The sequence below is a fragment of the Artemia franciscana genome, chromosome 7, assembly GCF_032884065.1.
Source record: "Artemia franciscana chromosome 7, ASM3288406v1, whole genome shotgun sequence".
Lineage (NCBI taxonomy): Eukaryota > Metazoa > Arthropoda > Branchiopoda > Anostraca > Artemiidae > Artemia > Artemia franciscana.
In genome coordinates this window covers 25,409,977-25,434,730 of record NC_088869.1, presented here as the reverse complement: position 1 = coordinate 25,434,730, position 24,754 = coordinate 25,409,977, and the positions used below count along the sequence as shown (strand labels likewise).

At 33.4% G+C, this 24,754-nt stretch overlaps 1 protein-coding gene across 1 annotated transcript; it reads right to left on the bottom strand.

Annotated features, from left to right (window-relative positions):
- Positions 1–24,748, bottom strand: LOC136029064 (fasciclin-2-like). Its single transcript, XM_065707103.1, has 7 exons — positions 24,507–24,748; positions 19,181–19,413; positions 14,983–15,124; positions 13,096–13,227; positions 11,438–11,602; positions 4,596–4,738; positions 1–542 (listed from the first exon to the last, which is right to left on the bottom strand). Exons 2-6 carry the CDS (start codon positions 19,394–19,396, stop codon positions 4,608–4,610), a joined length of 786 nt encoding a protein of 261 aa, XP_065563175.1. The 5' UTR covers positions 19,397–19,413; positions 24,507–24,748; the 3' UTR covers positions 1–542; positions 4,596–4,607.
- Positions 24,749–24,754: the final 6 nt, after the last annotated feature.

Here is a 24,754-nt window from a genome sequence, read left to right as displayed (position 1 = left end):
TAAGTAAAATCATATTTATTTATTGATAACTATGCCACAAAAGCAGCAACTAGATAATCATACAAACTTAAAAAAGAACATAAAAAATGGAATGAAGATCAAATGTTCCCGTGTTCATAGTCAGTGAATAATTTGATTTCTACTTTAAAGCGCAAAAGCTAGGTATGAAACTTCCAGCATCGCCACACACCCAGAAATTTGAATCAAAGATGAGGGGGTATCCAAATAAATTCTTCGAAATATTTCCCCCAAAAAGTATCGAGGGAAAAAAGTGGGGAGAGATGGCTGGAGGGGATTAAGAGTATTCAAATAAAAGCTGCATATTTATGGACCGAGTCTGGTTATTTTCCAATATCTACAAGAATAACGAGTTTTAAGCTTGATATGGTATTTATCTAATTGGAAGTATTTCATAGCTGCTTACTGAGAAGTACGAAGTTATAATTTTCAATTTCATAGAAAGGTTGAATAACAAAACACTGTAACTACAAATATTCCTGTTATTAAGAAATCTTCCCCACAGCAGCACCGTGCGAGAGGACCTGGAAAAAAAAAATTTTTTTTTACAAACTTATCATTGTTTTTATGTCTAAGGCCATTTTTATTTTAGGACCACTGACAACTAAATACATTTCTTTAGGAGCCGATTGAAAAAAAGTTTATAATAAATGTTTGCCGCTTTTCGGGTTGGTTGAACTTCCGTTGGTCTGTCTGTGTTTAAGTGTTTTGAAGGTTGATCGCCAGCTTGTTTTTATAATCTCTGAATTGATTTTACTGAATTGAGTCGGAAAAACTCAATTCTTTCTCTCAGCTCCCTTAATACTTCTTTCTTAAATCGTCTGCTACCGGAAGATTGACATTTGGACAAGGATGAGTGAATATCAACCGCGTCATTTCTGTTCTTAAACGTTATGTCCTTGTAATAGTAGTAGTAGTAGAACAATTTTACTAGAAATAAACTGTTCTTAATCAATAGCACACCATAAGCGAAGCTTGCGAGGCTATGCTAAATTCATGGAAAATAAAGAGAGAATATGGAGAATGAGACCACATACCGAAATCAACAACAATAAAAAAAACATAAACAATACATTACCTTGCGTGACCCCAAGACAACAAAAATAACATACAAAAAAAACATAAATATTACAGATGAATAACCTATGGAAAATTTATTTTTGTTAATCTGTTTCAAAAGTATACCTACCGAGCAACTCCACACATAAATCAAACTTAAACTGGTCAAAGCTACCTATTTCCTTGATATCTATATTCAGCTAGTTTTTCGTTCTGTTTGATCTCCTGTTTATATCGGATATGGATGTAGTGATTGCTTAACCTTGCAGATCAATGGAACCTTGTGGATTATCACAACAGATCAATTTGATTTTGAGCGTGATCTTAGCAAAATATCCAATTAAATATTTGTTCTTTTGGACTAGATTCTTTAATTCAGTAAGCTTGTTTTTATTTTGTACAATTCCATGGCACCAATTCATAAACTGACTAAGCAAAAAGAAAAGGAAGTCAACACGGCTAAATCTAAAAAAAAACTTAAAAAATCTTTTGTCTTGTGTGAATCAGATTATGAGGGAAGTGTATTTCTATAGGGGGATTTTCCGCGGGTAGGGGGTTACACAAGACAAAGCATTTCTTAATAAGATCGGCTTTAACGAGCGATGCTCAGTTACCTGTTACTACAGCCTATACCAGTCTTATCCTAAGCATTGGATTTGTTCCCGTACTATGAACCCTGCTTATTTATCCGTGAAAATAGAAGATATGCCATCCCTCATACGGATGACATGGCCTAACCGCTTTAGCCTCTCTTTCATTATAGCCCTAGAGAGAAGGAGTGAACCACAGTTTCTATACAGCCAAATGAGCAGAAATTACTTCGTAAATGAAAGGGGCTGCTTCCTCATCAACGTCCCGCTCTTTACGCTAAAGTTTGACTCTTTCTCTCAACTCTTCTTTTTAAAACAGTAAAAAACTTCAGCGTAAAGATCGGGGAGTTGATTAGGAAGCAGCCCCTTTCATATACGAAGTAATCTCTGTTCATTTTAAGTTTTAATGTCGCTCCTTACTTTCAGTTAGAAAAACTTGTTTTTTTATTTAATTTCTGAACGTTTTTGAATTAATGCATGTTTTGATTTTGGCTCTCCGCAGAGGAATAATTAAAACGAAATTTGCATATTTATTTTTTTGGCTAAATGGCTTTCTCAGAGTTTTGACCGAATGATTTTGAGAAAAAAGGAGCGGGGGAGGAAGCCTAGTTGCCCTCCGATTTTTTGGTTACTTAGAAAGGCAACTAGAATTTTTAATTTTTTACGAATGCTTTTATTAGTAAAAGATATACGTAACTTAAAAATTAGCTTACGGAACGAACTTTTGTATCCTCATGTTTTTATTACATATATGAGGGGGTTCACCCCCTCGTCAGTACCTCGCTTTTTACACTAAAGCTTAAATTGTGTCCCAATTCATTAAGAATGAACACTGAATCACAAAAGCCGCAGAATAAATAGTTGAAATTAATAAAAATACTTTAGCGTAAAGAGCGATGTATTAGGAGGAGGTGAGCCTCTCATATAAATAATACTTTCTGTTCGTTTTAAGTTTTAATGCTGCTCCTTACTTCCAGCGGAAAAAACTTTTTCATATTTATTTTTTCATTGTTTTTTTTTAATAATGCTAGAAAATCCTGCGCTCCCTTCATGGAAATTTTCTTCCCCCATGACAAATTCCTAGATGAAAAGTTCCCCCAACATATCCCCCTCTTCTCCACCCCTCCCCCAACCAAAAAAATCCCCCTGAAAACGTCTGTACACTTCCCAATAACCATTACTATATCTAAGCACTGGTCAAAATTTGTAACTAGCAGCACCTCCCACGGGGACTCAGGGGGAGTAAGTCGTCCCCAAAGACATAGTCATAAGGTTTTTCGACTACGCTGAGTAAAATGGCCATCTCAGAATTTTGATCCGTTGATTTTGGGAAAATAATTAGCGTGGAAGGGGGCCTAGGTGCCCTCCAATTTTTTTGGTCACTTAAAAAGAACACTAGAACTTTTCATTACCGTTAAAATGAGCTCTCTCACAACATTCTAGGACCACTGGGTCGATACGATCACCCCTGGAAAAAAAACAAACAAATAAACACGCATCCGTGATTTGCCTTCTGGTAAAAAATACAAAATTCTACATTTTTGTAGATAGGAGCTTGAAACTTCTAAAATAGGGTTCTCTGATACGCTGAAACTGATGGTGTGATTTTCTATTCTATGACTTTTACGGGGTGTTTCCCCCTATTTTCTAAATAAGGCAAATTTTCTCAGGCTAACTTTTGATGGGTAAAACAAAACTTGATGACACATATATTTAAAATCAACATTAAATGCGATTCTTTTGATGTAGCTATTGGTACCAAAATTGCATTTTTTTAGAGTTTTGGTTACTATTAAGCCAGGTCACTCCTTACTACAGTTCGTTACCACGACCTGTTTGATACATTCAGTCAAATGGGTACCTTAAACTAACCTTATGCAATTCCTCTGAAAAACATATAGTATTTGTGAGGTTATTCTTTGTGAAGCTGCTATAAAAATGAAGTCGTCTCTTATTTATTTAATTTTCAATTGTGTTTTTTTTCTATAGCCTATAGAAAAAAAGAAAAAAAATATAGTAAAATTTCTACAGAAATTTTTTTTTGAGGGCCGGTTTTGTCGAGATGCAGTTGTATTTATGTTATTTCATACATGGGTATTAAATAATGTGTATTCTTCAAAAGCTATGTATAAATAAGCTATAGATGATAAATAAACATTGTCATCACAATTTACGGTTCAGTAAATATATTACAAAACCATTAACTTTATTTTATAATTCGAGCAGAAAAACGTCGTTGTGGCCAATAATCTGTCTTCTTTTAATCTGTCCACTTTATCTTGATGCTTACTTTACGCTGTTAATCAGTTCGAAAACGAAACAGTTCTTTCATTGTATAGTTTTCCAGAGTTAACAAATTTTAGTTGATATTATGGTTTTTTTTTTTTACTACTTCCTGCTCTTGTCGTTTTCATTTCAAAGGTGATTAGTTTTAAAGATTTTTATTTTCAAGAGAAATCCAAAAAATATCGCAGCAGAGGAACACATAATATTGTATGCATTTACCAAAGATTATTTAGATTAACTGCCAATCTACACAGGAAACACTTTTTTTTTTTTTTTTTTTTTTTTTTTTTTTTTTTTTTTTTTTTTTTTTTTTTTTTTTTTTTTTTTTTTTTTTAACACCTTCTTACGCTTTGATGCCAGACAGCATTAATAATAGCGCCATAAGGATCATGACTATAACCCTCATCTGCCAATAGAAAACGTTCATGAAACCAACAATTCATTTTTAATAAGATTGGGGTTTTTTGGATGTCCTAAAATAAAGTTGCCCAATCAACATATTTTCATCTTACCAAAAATCACTTTCGAAATGTGGTTCTGGCAGTGTCTGACGCCTGAACTTAACTATTATTGTTTCTGTTTTTACAGTAGCCTGCTGTGAAAACACGCAAAAACAACAAACAAACAAAGAATGAATCTTACCTTCACGTAATCTTACATGTTCGACCAATGATGAGAAAATCTGCTCTTCAAATAGCAAATAACACCAATGACAATTAAAATTACAGCCAAAACAGTAGAAGCGACAGCTACTATCCAAATCCAGTTAGCTGACCAAAATGAATCTAATGAAATAATTCTATTTTAATGAAATTGTAATTGTAGCAAAATTCTACCTTATAAGACAATGTAAGATTTTATTGCCATCAGCCAAACGGGGTATATTCAATGCTGTAAATACAAACTATGCTCCTACAGGTCTAAAATTAAGTGCCCAGCAGAAAAATTGACTCAGTAAGCCACAATTATTATTTCAATTCAGAATACTTAAATCCTACGAAAACTGCGGTTTCAACCGATTTCACATGTATAAAACATCAAATATATTAAAATGAACAGTTATGTTTTTCCTTTGTTAAGACGATTGGCTCTTCAGATCATTTTTTGACCAAGAGGTTAAGGTCATTTTGTTACCTTCTTTAAAGTTCTTTAAAGCTAATGATAGTCGAAAATATTGGCAGTTTGCCCTGTTTTATCACTGGCCGAAAAATTTACTCGTTTTTTTCCGTTTATTGCTTTTCATTAAGTTATTTCAAGCCAGGATGAATCGAGAGCGAATAAAAACTACATTGTTAGATGAATGGTAAAATAGCTTAATAATTTCTAGGATGTGATATAAAAACAAAAGTAAATAAGTATATTACTCAAAATCCTTCTTTTTGTGAATATGAAATTTGAATAACTGTGTAGGAAACAGTAACAATTACCAAAGGATTTCACAGGTAATTAAGAGGAGCGTCTCTAATATTACATGAGATACAGACAGGAGAGAGAGAGAAAGAGAGAAAAGAGAGAAAAAGAGAGAAAAAGAGAGAGAAAGAGAGAGAGAGAGAGAGAGAGAGAGAGAGAGAGAGAGAGAGAGAGAGAGAGAGATTGTAATTTTCCATAAAAGGACCAGCCTATAATGTTTCTTGCATTAAAGGATTTATGAAATTACGAGCAAAAATTCTTACAGCTAAAACTTTACCATGCTAGAAGCGTACCTTCAAACTCTTCATGCAAGCTGGATATTGGCAACTAGGTTGCACGTGGGCATTAAGTACTCAGCTAAAAATATTTAGTCTTGTCAGGACAACAATCTTTCATTCTCGATGTCCAAAGCAAAAAGAAGCTTTCAAATCATAGCCCTTTCAAATAAATTCTTTCCCTCAATTTTTCATCAGCTCCGGCTACGTTTATTAAACCCTATGAGTCACTGAGAAAAGCATTGGTACGTGCATTGTTAAGTTAGTAAAACACCAAATTAGCAGGGTCCTCTTCAATTGTGACATCTCTATGCATCATGGCAGTGTAACTGAATGCTATTTCAAACAATCATTTTCAGCTTTATTTATGATCTTTATCAACTTGAAGGGTAGCTTTTTCAGAAATAAAAAGTCACATTTACTTTTTTTTTAATGCAGAAATAAGAATCAAGGGACGAAGTAATACTACAGAAGAATTAGAATTCTCTATTGTCACCAATATTTCGGCATTTCCTGACACATTTGCAAGGTGTCATAACAGAAGGTACAATTTTACACTATTTCAATAGAAAAAAAGAAAATATGAAACAACAAATGTATTAAAACAACACTTTAGAAAACACAACAAGTTAAAAAGGTTAGCAAAAGAAGTGCCAACACTGTCGTAGGGGTTATTAGTTACAGGGTAAAACACCGAGGGTTTGAAAGGCAGAATCCATATACCAAAAAAAGCGTTTAAAGTCTATTTAGCTATTAAGCGATGTTTTTATAAAATGAGGTGACCACGACCACAAACAAACAGCCATCAGGGCCTTACCTTGTGATATAATTGCATTTGAATTCCTTTTCTTTCTTCGGAACGAAGGTTTATTTCTTATTTTCAGCAATAAGTTGTAGGTCCAGTTTCAGTTAAAGTGTGGTCCAACGGAAACGAGAAGTTCATGAAAAGAGCAGTTTACTGTGCCTAAGTTTTTTTTTGGAAGTCGCCCCAGTTTTACCATTATGTGATTTAAACGTCTGAAAATATGTCTACTTATTTGAATTTATCTTCTTTTATCGTTATGAGTTGAGACATTTTTTCAAAACATATGTTGTATCTCATATACTTTTTAATTTAAAAACTTGTGCCAATGAGTCAAAACCGAAATTCTCCAAAAGCTTAAAAACGAAGTGAAAAATTTTGGCTTATTCTCATAAACATTTTTACTTTTTTAATATCTCATACTGGGGGGGATTAATTTTAAGTTTATTAGGATAGTGTTTGGTAAGATACTACTGCATAAAAGAGTTCAAAATAAAAAAAGCAAAAGGATGGAATTATAACAAAAATAGTTGTCACTATAGATTTTTAATGCATTGTCGCGCCCAATTTAAAATACACAGCGTCTCTTTGGATAGCTTGTAGAGTCAAATATAAAATATCACTGTAGCATTATGAAAATTTTCGTTCTAAACGTAACTAGTAATTAATTAAGAACAACTCAATCAGTGTTAATATATTAACGAAACATTCTTGATTACGACCATGCTTTGATACCGAACAACAAAAATAGTTCAATATATCAAGCTAGGCTAACAAGATTGTAAAGAGTACACTGAAGTGAATTAACTTTTTTTTTTTTTTTTTTTTTTTTTTTTTTTTTTTTTTTTTTTTTTTTTTTTGTTACGGAGCCACAAGATCTAAACACAATATATTTTTTTTTCCTTTTAAAGTTTGATTGGAAATTCAAACCAAATGAGCCCACTTTTTGTAAATCTGCTTCTATATATGTATATACAAGCTCTATATATATAGGAGAGGTTGGGGAGAGAAAAAATCTCATATGGTAGTTCAGTGGTTCACTTTGTGTGTTTATGAAAGCACATGACGTGACCCAAAGGACATGCTCTAGATCCTTTGGTAAAACGATATTAAAAATTAAGTTTTACAACAAAAATTAAAATGGAACAGCAAAACTAAAAATGAAGAATAATTAGCTCATTTAAGAAGTCAAACTTAAACAACAAGAAATTTAAACAACTAGTAAATTTAAGAGCTCCTTAGGCACATCTTAGGCTCATTCTTGGTCAACATACCCGAGACTCTAGGCAGGCGTACCTTTCTAAAAGCTAACAACAAGCATTGGTCCAATAAGAGTCATACTTGCTGCTGCCACCGTTTACCCGTGTCATTTAACCAAACACTTGGAAAACTATAGTTTCTGCGACTATCTTAGTTCTATGACTATCTACCTTAGTTCTACCCCAGGAATGATGCATGGACGGATGAGAGATAGACTTATCTATTAACAAATAATTTGATATCATTTTTATACAATTCTAATAAGGGCTTATGCCAGATTTGCCTCTCACTCAATAGGACTAGCTGTCTTGGCTTTTTTTTACAATTAGCCATGGCTTGAAGCCCACAACTACTTGATTTTAATTCAAAATCAACTGACTCGCACGACCTAGATTGCAATATTTAAATGACAAAGTTAAAATTATTTAATTATGAAGAAAGAACTAAAATCCTATGCAAAAAAATAAAGATTCAAAATTTGAATTTGAGAATATTGCCTGAAGTTTCTAGAATACCAAGTCCAGTTTCAGCAACAACACAGGAGAAGCATCTAACAAGTGTGGTTATTATCATTGTTATTATTCTTACAGATCAAAGTAAATAGTTTTTTGGGACAGGTTCTTATCGTTTTAACATCATCGTGGCGAATAACATTTTCATAGATTCGTAGTATGGTAACTGATTAATGAAATAATGTGCGGCCTTTTCTGTGTTCATATGAATAGATAGCAGCTGATCCAACATTATTCAGAAACGAAATCTTTCTTTAAATTAAGAGACCACGAATCCAGCTTCCTGAGGGACATCTGTGTTAACGGTCTAACAAAATATCTTTTTGTCAAGAAAAACTTGCTCATTTCAATATTACTAAGCTATCACGCTGGCTTAGGTTTTTCTAGGGAGGGAACAGCTATACCTTCCCTGCCCCCACTCTTTTGCCACTTCCTTTTTTAGTTTATATCAGGGGCAAACTCTAAATTCTAATGGAGATGATAACGGAACGAGGTAAAAACATCAAATTCGCAAGAAAAAAAACACAGGCCAAGCTCTCAGTTTACTTAATTAAAAGTGACCAAGCAACATCATTGGGTGAATGTCGGTTCATACGTCTGACCAGAAACAAAATTTGCAAAGTCTTTTTCAGGAAATATTTTCAATAGATTAACTCCTTTAAATGGTTACCTGAGAAAGTATACAAGTGAAATTTTTTTACCTATCCACAAGGTGCTAGGGAAATGGAATATATTCCTTTTTAATATGCTGCAAAATTACTATTTATAATCTGGCCAGTTACATTGAGGCGGTGGAATGGAAAGACATAACATATTAAACATAGCACAAACTAACCAGGACATTCCAAAAAAGTAATTTTAATATTGAATAATGACCTACATTTTCGCATGCATTTGCTTGGAGAAAGTCAATGATGAAATTAAATTAACAATAGGGGTAGCAGAATTCAAATAATTCCCTTTTTGTTTGAAGGTAGGCTTGAAGATGTTAAAACAAATATACATGAATTAAAGACTCGTAATGCTATTTTGGGTCAGAGTGAACTTCATTTGGCAGCCCTTTTCCTCATCACTCGGTTGTCCAAAAAAGCCGAAGAAGAAGCAAAGTCGAATGATCCTAATCAATTTAGCTTTGGACGCTTGTTTGCCTGTCTTTCCACGCATATTAACGGTCATGTGCCAATTCTGAACTGTTGACCAACCTGCCTTAAGACCATAGGTAGGCGTGCCTTGTTTCCATATCATTCCAGGCAATCTAACGGTCCCTTGCAATTTTAAATGCTTTGTCAAACTGCATGAGACTCTAGGCGGGCTTGCCTTTTTAAAAGCTAACAAACAAGAATTGGTCTTAAAAGAGTCATACTTACTCCCGCTGTTTACCCGTGCCATTTAACCAAACACTTGGAAAACTATAGCTTCAATCACTATCTTAGTTCTATGACTATCTACCTTAGTTCTGCCCTAGGAGTGACACATGGACGGATATTTAAATATTTTGTAAAAGTTGAGTAATAGCCTTTGAACAAAATTTTAGTAATCAGTAATCCAAGAATTGGAATGGTACAAAATTAAACTGCTACTTTTCAAGGTTAGCTTTTCTGTAGATTACTTGTCCTTCAGCTATAGCTGCAGGAGGGGGGGGGCAGTAATCCAAGAATTGAAATGATAAAAATTAAACTCTAATTAGATTTTACAACGAAAATGAGCTGTAAAAATCTAAATAATATAAGCTTCAAGTCAACTGCAGAAAAAAGAATCAAAATTTTCAAAATAGAACAAATTTTCCTAAAGTCGTCCCATCATCCCATGAGTACTTAGCTATAAAATCAATGTCTAGGCATAATTTTTGTCAGCCAATGATATTTTGTTTCTCTTTTATATGTCTTATTGGTCCACAATAATGGATGTCTAGCCAGGCATATATGAGAACGGGGTTTTAAGGAATTCTTCATATCCAACTTCATGCCTAGATCAGGGGAAAACTTCTAGTTATTAACATTGGGAAGTTCAATACTCAAATAAACTGATTAAACCCCTTAATCAGAGTGTCCCTAGAGTTCAACAGGAAAAATACCCCAACCATCACTATCAGATATTAAATTTAATTCCTGATTGAAAAAGATCTTGCTTAATATTACAAGTCACCATTGAATTATGAATGCTTTCGCAAAAAAATCTGTTGTAAATACTAGGCTAGGGCAAAACCTTCTGCTTGACAAAAATAAAACATTCTACGTGGGTGCCCAAGATCTAGCGACTCCCTTATATTGTCATCGTCGTCACGTATTAAGGTCGTATCTAAAATTTTTACTTTTGAGGTAAATACAATAAACCGTTGGCTAAGCTGTTCTGAATTGGAGGATCAATGGGGCAATTTATTTTCAATCACAATTTCACAGTCTTAATCTATATTGCTCAGCCACTAACAAGAACTTACCAAGCAGTTTTCGACATTTACTTCAAAGGTGCGAAAATGTCAGATGCACCCTATAGGCGTAACAGTGCGGATTTTTAAGAGGGGTCAGCTGTAAATCCAGCCAAAACCTGACTGCTTTGTCAGAGAAAATTTAGGTCATTCTACAGAACGTAGGGAACTTTTAAATCAGGATTTGCCCTATAACTAAAAATAACATTTGTTTGTCTGAAAAAAGAGGTATGCACCATACTTTACATTTAACCCTAATCACTAACCTGTATACAATACCTTATTTGACAAAAAAAAACAACAAATAGTTCAAATAACTGACTGTAACTTAAAATAGGACAATCTTAAGACGTTTAAAACTTGTAAAAAAGCGATTCTCTATATTTACTGTTAGATCTCGAAATAAGTTCAACTCACTTCGAAAAAAAGGTAAAACCTGGTTGTCTGACGAAGATTGTAACTACAAAATCAGTTACAAAATAATAAAACAAACTAAAATGAAGGAAGTAAAATCTGGCCACTGTCTGTACCAATGACTATATTTAACAAACAAAACCGAGACACACACTTTCTTCTGATATGAACAAAATTGGTAGAGTTAAAGCCAGTTGTTCGGTAAAAACGATTATTGAAAATCAAAATCTTTACAAAAGCAAAACAAAAATTTGCTTTCGAAGAAGTGGCTCTATGGTATCAAAAAGAAACTAAATTAAAATGAAAAATCTTAGGATGCAATATTAGCGAAAATTAGGATGCAATCCAAGCCAAATCGTACTGAGAGTAATCAGAATGGACTATACCTCCGATTGGAGTCGGCAAGATGTCAGGTTTCTCTGGAGCTGCTCTCTTTGGCATCGTACGTTGGGTTTGTGCTCCGTACGTCGATAATCCAACCAGATTTTTTGCGAAGAAGCGGAATACATATGCGGTTTGTGGTTCCAGATTTTCCAGGATGTAAGGAGATCCTAGAAGAAAAAAACACTATTAGGATATCGTAATTTTATAAGTACAATCTTAAATAGACACACTGAACCATAGTTTTATAGATACATCAAACTAGAAAACTCTATTTAATAGTCTTTATTCGCTGGGTAGATACCCAGGGGAGGGGGGATCTACCTCTTCGTACCATTGTTTTCTGGATTTTCTGCAATGTACCATAGAAGCAACCATTTAACTTGGCCCTTTTATCCTGATTCAGTCCTTCCTATAAAGCAGTCATGATGGTAGTGACTGTTATATTTGGAAAATGCCATCGAATAGTATGTCTATTTTTCAGATAGCAAATTAATAAATTATGACAATTTTGCTAGCAATGATTGAGTGATGTAGGTTCACAGCAGGTCAACTGGTATAATTACTTAGTCGATTAAAAACACGCCATTATATTACAATCCCATGATCATGAAATTTATATAGAGCCTTTTCTGAACTATCAAATGTTTAGGTCCCTTGGTATTTTAATTCAAATTTCGATAGGGGCTAATCCTTAAAACAATTTTAAGTAATAACGTTGAGCCTATATAGCCTCATATTGAGGCTGCCTCATATATTACTAAAAATAGCAAGCCTGTTTATTTTCTTTCAAGTGAAGAGAGCCCATTACTAAGTTGAATTTAATTACAATTCATTTTAACAGAATGGCTAAGACCCGATTCTCAAAGGGTTTTTTAAGTTGTCAAATATTTTTAAAAGAAAAACTAAAACAATTATTCTGCATTGTTTTCTATAAACTGAGACTAATAACAATTTCAGAATCAGAAGAAAAAATACTTTTAGTTCAAAAACTAATTTTCAAGAAAAAAGTAGTGTATACACAAATTAAGAAAAAATGATTCTACTTTCTCTTGGGACTTTTAGGCCACTGACTAAATAATCCCAGGATTTTAGTTTTTTAAGTCAAAAAGCTCGATAAAAACTTGCAAAACGTATAAGTAATCTAGATTTCAGTGTAAGCACAAATTGTGAAAATATTATGGTAAGTATGACTTTGTACGTTTTCCCCTGGAGGCTCCAATTATTTACCAACAGCTAAGAGAAATGATAATGAAATACACAGTAAATAAGATAAATAATAAGTAAATGAAAACTACAAAACGTTGAAAAACACATTTCAATTAGTATTTAAATTAATCTAAGATAATTGTCTATATTAGTCTCATTGTACAGCCTTGATTGTTTGTATATATATATATATATATATATATATATATATATATATATATATATATATATATATATATATATATATATATATATATATATATATATATATATATATATATATATATATAGGAACGCGCATTTGTGGCTCCAAATCGTTAGCATCACTCTGTATTGTTTACTTTATATTGTTTAGTGTGTACTGTTTACAAAAGCTCCATATGCTATGTATTGATTTGATTTTCACTTAAAAAGATTAAACAAGTCATATATTTAAATAAGAACAGGGATTTACCGATCGGCCATTCTTTGGATGGGTTTTCGTCGATCCATTCTTCATTCTTCTTTCTGTACTGGACAGCGTAGTAGGTCAGGTTTATGCCACCAATGTTTTGGGGACCAACAATGTTGAAAGTTATCGTCGTCGCTAGAAATAGAGGTTCTATCACACTGAGAAAAGAAAAGAAAGTTCAAGTACTTTCAAACACAAAAATACCATATAATATACCTAATAAAAAGTTGCAGGAAGGACGTCATGCTGCAAAACTAGAATTAGCTAGTCCGAAAGAGAATGGGTAGCTTACCAGAATAGAAAATGACATAAGTATCGGCAAAAATAAACCTCAACGTCATCTAGGGTTTGGCGATAACAGACATTTTTTGAAGTTTTGTAATCGTTTCTCTGTCAGGAACTGAGATAAGACACCTATTACTACCTTTATCGTATTTATTACACGAATTAAATTGTTTAATCCTATTATTACACTAAAAAAAATGCCAACAAGCGATAGATGGGATTTATACTATTTTTTTGTCGACACCTGCACCAGTTCCCACTCTTTTATAAATTACCCATATTCTTTGGATAGTCCTCTAAATACAATTTTCATTTTCTAAAATTACAACTGTCATCCAAACAAAATTCGCAGTTCAAAAGTAGGAAAAAAACACAATTATCTCATCAAATAAAACCCGATAAATTCATTTTATTTATCAAATTGATCACTTGGCTCAATTAAAGAAAAATTCCTATAGAATAAAAAGACTTTTGAAAAACACATCTTTTGGACATAATTAAAATATTTCTAAAATAATTTTTCCAAGCTTTGGCTTAGTTCCCATTCCAGTTCCCACTTCCAAGTTCCCAGTTCCCCCTCTTATAAGTTACCCATATTCTTTGAGTAGTCCCCTAAAAAATGTTTTCATCTTCTAAAATTACAACTGTCATCCAAACAAAATTCACAGTTCAAAAGTAGAAAAAAAAATTATCACATCAAATAAAGCCCGATAAAGTCACTTTATTTATCAAATTGATCACTTGGCTCAATTAAAGACAAATTCCTATAGAATTAAAAGACTTGAAAACACATCTTTTGGACATACTTAAAATATTTCAAAAATAATTTTTTCAAGCTTTGGCTTAGTTCCCATTCCATCTTCTGTGTAATATATTTAAGATAGACCATTAGAATACAAGCTCATTAATCTGCATTTTGACATGATAAAACAGCAGCCTCGCGTAAATAAATCCAACCAAGAATAATGCTTGGACACATGCCCCCTTTTAAAAATATTTTTTAAATGTAAAATGGCGATAGATGACATAATACGAAAATGAAATAATAATAATAATAATAAATTACTATTAAATAAAAAGAAATTATTATTAAATTGCTTAAAATGTAAAAAACTGGTGATTGCACAAATATTTCTATATTTTTGATTCGAAAACCTAAAAACAGAAAACCAAACCAATTTACGTCATCAATTCGATCCAAAAACAACATGGCGTTGCCGGGACCCAGAACACAAGGGACAATGAGAATCCATATATAAGCAACTAAGCCTGTATATATATAGAAGCCTGTCGCATGCCATGCTGGGGCCCGCGGGGACCCAGCACTGTCTGTGTGCCGGGACCCAGCTAGTATAATATGAAAATAAAATAATAATAATAAATTACAACCAAAAAATTAGAACCACTTCTTTTTAAATAAAAATAACGAATAAAAAGGAGAAAAACATGATAAACTGCCTGATCTGTAGGACATATTTTGACGTGGAATTCACCCGCAATCCCTAGCAGCAAAACGACAAAAATTATCTTTAAAGAGGAAAAACGCGGAGAGGTTTGAATTTCAAAGGAAACTTTAAGGCATTATGCCTAAGGGGTTGCTCTTACCTGTTACAGTTTGGAAGGTAGCTTGAGTAGGGGGCTGAGGTACATGGGCCTGTTTTAATGTGATGAAATGTTCAGCCTCTCCGTGCTTATTCTTAGCCAAACATCGATATTCACCATAGAAACTATTATCCTCAGGAGTGACCTGGAAAACAACAAGTCATGTTACGGCAGAAGGCATGAGGTTTCTAGTGCTGATGCATTTGCTGATGCAAGGGGACGCTTATCTATAAACTACTAAGAAGCACAAACACAATTAAGCACAGATCAACCTCTGAGAATAGTCTCACAAAATCCCTTCAGTTATTTAAGAAGCGTTTTGATGTGGGAACTAAGGTGTGTTCCATATCTACTTAGTTAGCTCTCCCTCTAAGAAAACTTGGGTTCCCTAGGATTATAGCATTCTGATCCCAGGTTAGACCGATAACTCTTCTTAACTACTTGCTTCCTTCACCAATAAACTTTCAGGCTCAAGAGCTTTTTTTTGTCCGCTTGTATGAAAAATAATCTATAAATAAAGTGTTTACACTATTCTAGATTTCCCTATTATGTATTTTCATTTCCGCATTTTAGCTCAGAGATGCGCATACAATTGCTGTAAATAGAAAAAAAAATTTATAGATTTTTTTTTTAATGCATGAAGTGTATCATGCATTTAGAATGACATGTGTCGGTAGCATAGTGTACGATGAAAGCTCAATCCGACGGTTAATTCAGTCCACAAAATTTCGTTAGGCGTTATTACGTGCATTGCAAGCTTTCACCAAGTCCATTGGAAATCTCACTAATACTAGAAATCCTAGGAATTACCTATCTAAGATTTACCTATCGTCGGAATTTATGGCAAAAATTAAAAAACAAGCAACATCTCCAAACAGAAAATACACAGCTATACTGAAAATAAATAAGTGAAGAAATAAAACAAAAGTGAAGAATAAGATGCAAAGTTATTGTGCAAGAAATCAAACTTTAAATAAACAAAAATTACTGTAAACAGAAAAAAAATCAAACAAAAACTACAATGGATAACGAACCCAACAGAAATTACTCTAATTAGAGTCGAGATATATCTCCCCCTAAAGACTTTAGTTTTGTAGAATTCTAAAAAGTTGAAATTAATCAATCTAATTAAAAATAAAAACGTGTTTAATGTGAAATAAAAAGTAGAAAACTATTTTTAAGAAGACTAAATAAGACTCAGAGAAGACTAAAGACTTTTTAATTTTCCAGAACACTAAAAAGTTAAAACTTATCAGCATATTTTTTTTTTTTTTTTTACTAAAAGGCTCGTTTTCAAAATGGACTATAAAAATGTATTTTTTTCTAGAGAACTATAAATATAATTGAAAACGAGATACGGAAAACTAATTGGGTTTACGTAACTTTATTCTAAATCCAAAGGACAGTTTAGCTAAGGCGACAATTTATGTTTAGTATGGTAACTGCTTCACCATTTCATCATAGGCTCTTTTTTTTCTTAAGCCTGGGCACTTCCTATCAAAGGAAATGTCATAGAAATTTCGAAAAGGGCTCATTTGATTGGAAATTAATAGCCAAAAGCGTTGTGAGGGTGAATGTACCCTCCCCCAATCATTTCCCTAACCATATTGAATCAGAATTTTTAGAAAGCCATTTTGTTCAGCGTAGTTGGAAGGTCCGGAAATTATAACTTTGAGGATGACAACCCCCTTACAACCATCAGGGCAAGGGTTGCAAGTTATGCCCTGGGGGCATATAAGGTTCAAAAAGTTGAAAAGTGAAAAAGTGTATTTTTTATTTAAATCATACAATAAATGAGCGAGTCAAACTCAAAACGAGCAAAAATTAACATGAGTAGGGCTGACAGCCCCGATGCCTTCTCATGACTAGAACACAATTTGCGGTTTACCGAAAACAAAATACATTTAAGATGTTTTCAATTTACTTTTACATGTTTAAAATGTTTTTACTATATATATATGATGGGCGAAGTCTTCCACCTTGCACTCCAATTACAGCACAAGCAACTTTTTGAGCTTTAATAAATAAAAAATTATTAAAACTTTAAGGAATATATATTAAACTGACAATCCAGTCATTTTTTTAGCAAAGCACAAATTATGTTCTGGTCTTGAAAGGGCATGGGGGTTTTCAGCCCTATTCATATTCATTTTTGCTTGTTTTGAGCAAATCATTGTAATTTCTGTCTGTTTTTAGTTCGTTTTGTTGATTGATTGTAATTTGTGCAAGTTTTATGCTTGGAAGACGACTTCTTCGTTCATTTGTCTAGTAAATTCAGAGTGTTTTACGTATTAATTGAATATTAGTTTCATTTTTATTAAATTGTTTCTATTTACTTTTTGCAGATTAATCATTATAGTGTCTTTTATTTTATTTTTTTTTTTTTACTCTGGTTTAGACATATTTTCGTTCTTTACTTTTGTTTAGAAAACTTTTTTATTTAATATGATAAAAAAAACATTAATTTATCAGTAATGCATTATCACAGAGCTGGCATCGCGCATCTTACAATATACACTTTACACAATGCTTTATGGAAGTATTTATTTAAAGTTAATTCATTAATTAGCTCGTTGAAAATCATGTCGGAGTCTATGGAAAATAAACCAAACAGTGAAAAATTTTAAGAATGGTAGTAGGTAGAATTTCCAGCTAAAAACAAGGACATCCAATCATATTTAGAAGGCAGTAGGATGTTTTTGGGGGATATTGGTATCTTATAAAAGGGTAGTAAAAAAAATTCCACTAAACCCTTTGAATTTCATATGCACCAATATTAGTGTATCAAGCATATTTTGCGTAAAAGTCTCTAGAAAGCTTTTATGTTTCGTTCACGTATTTGATGAATAAGATAGTAAATACAGGATAGTAAAAATACTTCCAAGTTATTATTTAGCATTCGTGAAATTGTTTTTGCTTAATTGCTCCTTAATTACATTTGCTCAGGGTATAAATTCCTTACTTTTAGAGAACAGAGAACTGCTTTAGCGGAAACATCTCAACAGTACAAACACGTAGAATTAATTAATTTGGCTGCTGGACGAAACAATCAACTAAACGCGAGAATTCCTTATTAATACTTTTTTTACGTTGGTAATAGCGTTTTAGTATTTATGAAATGATTGATGATTGAATACCATACTTTTTAATGCTTTTGCAACAAACATAAAGTCAAGTTCTACATTGATAAGGAAGAATCATGAATTTTATGGCTTAAATTCTAATCTTTTCCAAGCTTTTCAATATAAGCAAAGTAGCCTTGTTTCGGATTTAATATCGAGCATGGTCAATATCCTTATTTTACGCCCTTTGTGAAGACTCCAACACACAATTAATTTGAAAAGAGTCATAAAAATTGGTGACATAAAATTATTTGTTCTATTTAAAACTTGAAAAGGGAAATATTGACTCCTTACGTTCTGCGGGTTCAGAAACCTTTCCATTTCAAGGATTGGTTAGTAACGTGGGAAAAACGTATAATATATATATATATATATATATATATATATATATATATATATATATATATATATATATATATATATATATATGGGAAAAACAAAATATATATATATATATATATATATATATATATATATATATATATATATATATATATATATATATATATATATATGGCCGTCCTCAGCAAAACAATTGAAAATACAAAAAATAAACTCACTTTAATATACAACTATTAAAACTAACAACTTCTTAAAACCGTCTTAGCATCCTTACTTTGTTGAAGTTCAACTAGGAATTCACAAAGGAAGTTAACATTCCTGGCTGAACTTCCCTGAAATAAGGGTGCCAACACAGTTTTAAAAAGTTATTACCTTAAATGGACGGATTTAAATGTGAGCTTCTTTTATATTTTAATTTGGTTTGCTGAGGACGGCCCTTCGATATAGTATCGAAATATTTATTTAGGGATAAAGTTGCACTACCTTAAAAAAAAAATTTCATGTTATTTCTTCTTGTTGTTAGTATCTATTGCAAGGGGACTTAGGATTTTGTGTTTGGGAGAAGGAGACAAACTTTTTTTTTGTCCTCACGAAGCAGTGAACGCTAAGCATTTTCCCTCTTGTATCCATGTGTCCTGACAAGCTGTTTGATTAGTGTAAAAATAAACAAGTACTGTAAATTCTAGAGTAAAATATTTAAATAAGCAAATATTAATAAATAATATATTAAGAAATACCAAAAGCGTGCTTTCTCCATCTTGGTTATATATTTTGTATCGGGGGTCATTTTCGTCAATGAGAGCCTTGTAACGGCTGTTGCACCAGTTAACTGTAGCATTTGGAATACTCGATGCTCTGCAGGTCAAGTTCACAGGTCGCTGTGACCAAGTCCACATTTCCTTCTTAGTTGTGTCTTCAAATTTCGGTGGAAATTCAACAGTAATGTGGCCCATTCTTTCGGCAGTTCCCTCTAGATTTATCAAAGAAAGTTATAATCAAAAATAATTTATGAATTCAACACGTTTTTATAGCAGCGACTTGAGTTACTTCAATGAGAATCAAAGAGCAACTGAGGAAAAATTATGAAAATTGAAACTTAGTTAATTATTATGTTGCGAAATAATCCTCTTGTAAGCTAACATTGAAGCAACTCTTTTTGGTCTAGTGGGTAATTTTGTCCCCTGGTGATTGTGTAAAATTTTAATCCCCCCATCGACTATTGGTTCATTTTTCAAAAGAATATCATAAATTGGGTCAATATTTATATTCCCTGTGTCTCTATTTATTGTAATATTAGCAAATATATGTTTTTTAATTTCTATAGCCTCCCTCGCCCACTGAGATAAACCTCTATCATTAGAAATAGCTGTAGCCTCATCAAATTGTATAAAATGTTCAGGATAAAAGAATGCATGTTCAGCTAGAGCCGAAACAAAAGTTTCGGGAGGCTTTCTTAGTTGTAGGGTTTTTTCTATTGAGTTGCGATGCTCAATAAATCTTTCAGTAAATTGTTGGTGAGTTCTGCCAATATAAAACTTTCCACAGGAACAAGGAATTTTATACACCCCACTAACTAAATTTCCCCGGGTTAAATCCTTCCCAGGATTAAGAAAACTACCTAATGGTCTCACTGATTGGAAACAAGTATCCATGTTATGTTTACCTAAAATTCTTTTAAGCATCTCCCCCAAAGTAGGTACATAAGCTAAAAAAATGAAACTTTTCGGTAAGTTTAATTCTGTGCACTGTGAAACCCCAATAGCCCTATTGTTGTGTTTAATGCGTCTATTTTTTATTATTTCATCAATGAATTTAATCGGGTAACTATTACAAAATAAAACATCCCTCAAATACAACAATTCAGAATTTAAAAACTCCCGGAAACAAATTCTGAAAGCTCTATCCACCAGTGCAATAACAACCCCTCGTTTCACTGAAATAGTGAACTTTCTGAACTTTCTTCAAACTCTACTGTATATTTTACGTTTTTGTCAAAACTATTAAATGTTTATGGAAAAGGTCTAAAGACTCTAAACCGTATTATTAGTTTTTAAAGAAGAGTGGGTATGACTTAAAACTAGACCTACGTTGCCTGGGCAACGTGAAGTGTTGCGGCAACCTTTGTCCGGCTTTGCCGATTAAAGTGTTGCGAGAGCAACACTTTGGTTTTGTTTCTTCGCTATCGGTTAAATGCTGAAGTTGTCAAAACTATCAAAGCTTTCAAAACGGCATATTCAAAGAAGAACACAATCAGTAATCACATGATCAAATTCTTCAGCGTTGAAAAAACAACAGCAAAAGAATATCGAAAAAAGGGACTAAATTGAGTTTGCAGCCAGTTGAACTTTATCCTTTTCAATCGTAGACATCGTGACGGATGGAAACTTGGAACATTATCTTATATAATCTAGTTGGTATTATAAAGCTATCCGTAACTTTTCAGGATCAAATACCATAGATGTGCACCAATTTGCACAAATTTGTAGCCCCTCATGAACCTCCTCTAGCAACCCATTCTTGCTTACAAGTCCCTCTGCCGTGAGAGACAAAGAATAACACAATCAGTAATCAGATGATCAAAGGCTATTCCTCAGGGTTGAAAAAAAAAAAATATTGGAAGAAGGGACTAAATTGACTTTGCAGCCAGTTGAAGTTTATCCTTTGCACACCATAGGCTCTGGCTCGAGGACAAGCAAAAACCATCCTTTTTGGCCCCAGGCAAGAGTCGTACGGAGCTTTCCAAAATATAATGTCATATTCATCAATCCGGCCCGAGGTCCACACTAACAGCCGATTATTACTTACTAGGCCCCTAAATGTCACTTTGCAGCCGGTTGAACTTTATCCTTTTCAATCGTAGACATCGTGACGGATGGAAACTTGGAACATTATCTTATGTAATCTAGTTGGTATTATAAAGCTATCTGTAACTTTTCAGGATCAAAATACCATCAGGGACCCATAGATGTGTACCAATTTGCACAAATTTGTAGCCCCTCGTGAGCCTCCTCTAGCAACCGATTCTTACTTACAAGTCCCTCTCCCGGGATATACATCCAAGTTCACCGGAAACAAATAATGGGTACACCAACTAGCAAAAGTTCCAAACCCCTTGTCGCTGAAGTCATTGTAGCCTAACAGCCGATTATTACTTACAACTCCCCTACATGTCTTACAATCGGGAACCAAGTTGTTCTTACCATCAATTACACCAGAAACAGATAATAGGTACACCAATCAGCAAAAGTTGCGAACCCCTCATTGCCAAAGATGATTATAAGCTAATAATCGACTGTTGCTTGGAAGTCCCCTACATATCTCACAATTGGTATCGGCCTATTTTTGGTTCAAGTGTGTACCTTACCACTGAAGTTGTCAACCCCTTGAAACTTTCAAACTGGTGTATGTCATGAAGGAATTTTTGTAACAAAAAATGGATGACATATACTTTGATCAGCTCATCAAGGTCTATCGATTGTCATTGAAAAAAAAATTCTATCTGTCTTAGTTCAAAAGTTGACTTTTTTGCCGGAGGCCAACTTTCTAACACCACCACTTAGAAAGGAGCAAAGGATAAGCTCTAATTTCTTTAGCAATGAGAGAACTCTTAAAGTTTAAGAGGTATATCTGATACCATTTCTCTATTGCAATCCCAAGTAGAAAAAAAAGAATGGTAAAGTCAGCTGAAATCACGAACAGAAATGGCTAGAAACAATAGATGGCAGCACTTTCGGACCCGTGGGAAAATCGCACTTTTTTGTTTCTGTAAATTTTTCTATTTATCACTCAAAGAAGATATATTGGCTGTGGGGCCGGGGAACTACTGCATATATTAAACACTTATAGATTTTAGTCCATCTTCAATTTGAAACTGGTGCCTGCCTGCTTGCCTGCTAGAACGGAGCTTTCCACTCGAAAGCAGAAACATGGTTTGATGAAACGAAAGCTTGGCTGCACAACTTCAGATACTCCTCTCTGACATAGGCTATATAACTCCACTTCACTTCGCACACCATAGGCTCTGGCTCGAGGACAAGCAAAAACCATCCTTTTTGGCCCCAGGCAAGAGTTCTACGGAGCTTTCCAAAATGTAATGTCATATTCATCAATCCGGCCTGAGGTCCACACTTTCCGTAAAAACCGCACAGGTTAGACCCTTACCAGTTTCCAGGAATAAGCTGAGATCGGCGGCATAGGAAAAAAAAAACAAAAAAAAAACGGGACAAAACCAAAAAGTTGCTCTCGCAACACAATTAGGATGGGTAAGTCTAGGAGAATATACATGAATATGTTCTGTTCATTTTGATCATCAAACATCAGCTTTATCATGCTTCTTCGATGAAACCAAGTTCTTATTTCTTCTTAGTTCTTTGGTAAAAGAAAAGGTGATAAGTCTAATAACATGCTTCAAGCACAGGATGGGTAAGTCTAGGAGAATATACATGAATATGTTCGGCTCATTTTGATCATCAAACATCAGCTTTATCATGCTTCTTCGATGAAACCAAGTTCTTATTTCTTCTTAGTTCTTTGGTAAAAGAAAAGGTGATAAGTCTAATAACATGCTTCAAGCACAGGATGGGTAAGTCTAGGAGAATATACATGAATATGTTCTGTTCATTTTTGTCATCAAACATCAGCTTTATCATGCTTCTTCGATGAAACCAAGTTCTTATTTCTTCTTAGTTCTTTGGTAAAAGAAAAGGGGATTATAAGACTAATAACATGCTTCAAGCACAGGATGGGTAAGTCTAGGAGAATATACATGAATATGTTCTGTTCATTTTTGTCATCAAACATCAGCTTTATCATGCTTCTTCGATGAAACCAAGTTCTTATTTCTTCTTAGTTCTTTGGTAAAAGAAAAGGGGATTATAAGACTAATAACATGCTTCAAGCACAGGATATAGAGACGTGCCCGATATGCTGCTAGTTCTTCAGCCAGTAAAATGAATCAATATATGGTTTTGATGAGAATTGATTCCAGATAATTGTGAAGCTTTGGAAAAGTTGTTTCAAGAAAACTGAGGGCTCAATTTTTAGGGGTTTTTCGGCTATTTTTTAGGTTCTTCCTCCCTTTTCTAAGAAGTAAAGAGTTTGTTGAGATATTTGTTAATCATGTCTGAGTATTAAAAAAATAAGAGATGGGAAGGGTTTCATTAAAATAAAGATATATAATGTGATAAAACGTCATTGGTAGATATACGCCTAGTTCCTTGAGGGGGAGGGTGGTACAATTTATATATTACACAAGTCTCTTATACATTTAAGAAATGCAGAATAGGTTTGGAAAATTTAGTCAATTAAAATTGTAAATTAAATAAGACAATTCAAATTGCCGAACAGGTTTGGAAAATTTAGCAATAACCTTCAAATCTTCCTTTAATTCTGTTTTAGCTTTGAAATATAAAAGTTTATAGATAAAAGAATCTTGAAAATTAATATAATTCATGCTTAGATCCGTATATCTTCAGCCTTTCATTCCGTCCTGTCGGAGAAAACAGCACAAGTTTTTTGTTTAATAATAATAAAACCAAAGCTGTTAACCCCATAATTCCTCAGTAAGAGCGGAAAATAAACCACATCAATTCACTTCAAAATAGACTAGAAACGAAAAGATTCTATACAAGGAAAAAGTCTTAATTTTGATCGGTTTTGTTCTTCAGAGGGACAACGTGTGGAAGGCATTTTAATAGTTTTACAAAAAATCCAGAAGTTGGGTTTTTACTGTTTTCACTGGAACATTTTCTTTTTGAAATTCCAATGAGAAAAAAAACCGTAAAATTTGAGTTGAATGTTAAAATGTAAAATTGGACATAGCTGACTGACGTGGCTTCATTATGTAATGTGATGCTAACAATTAGTGTAAAGTAGTCCAAGACTTTCTTCATCCTTTTAAATTAGAATTATGGTGTACCCGTCCCTCATCGGAACTGACTATGCTTCTGCAGGGGAGAACCTATAGAAGGTTTCTTTTTTTTCAATGTAAGATAAGCGCTATTTTTGGGCAAGTCGAAAGATACTTTTTATCAATTCTAAGAATTTGGTTGAGAATTCAATTACCTGAATTTTCAGCACGGCATTTGTAGAGACCGTCATCGCTACGTGTAGCACCAGAAATAGACAACTTAGCAACAGCGCTGTCAGGCTCACCTCCAATATCTGAGCTACGATTGCTGGCCTCAACGCTAACCCTTGGGTCTAGAGTATTGACGACACTTTTGTATGTGTTATCTGAGCCTTCTTTAAGAAACACAATTTCTGGAAGGGGGTCACCTCGGGCAATACATTCAATTGTGATGTTTTTATTT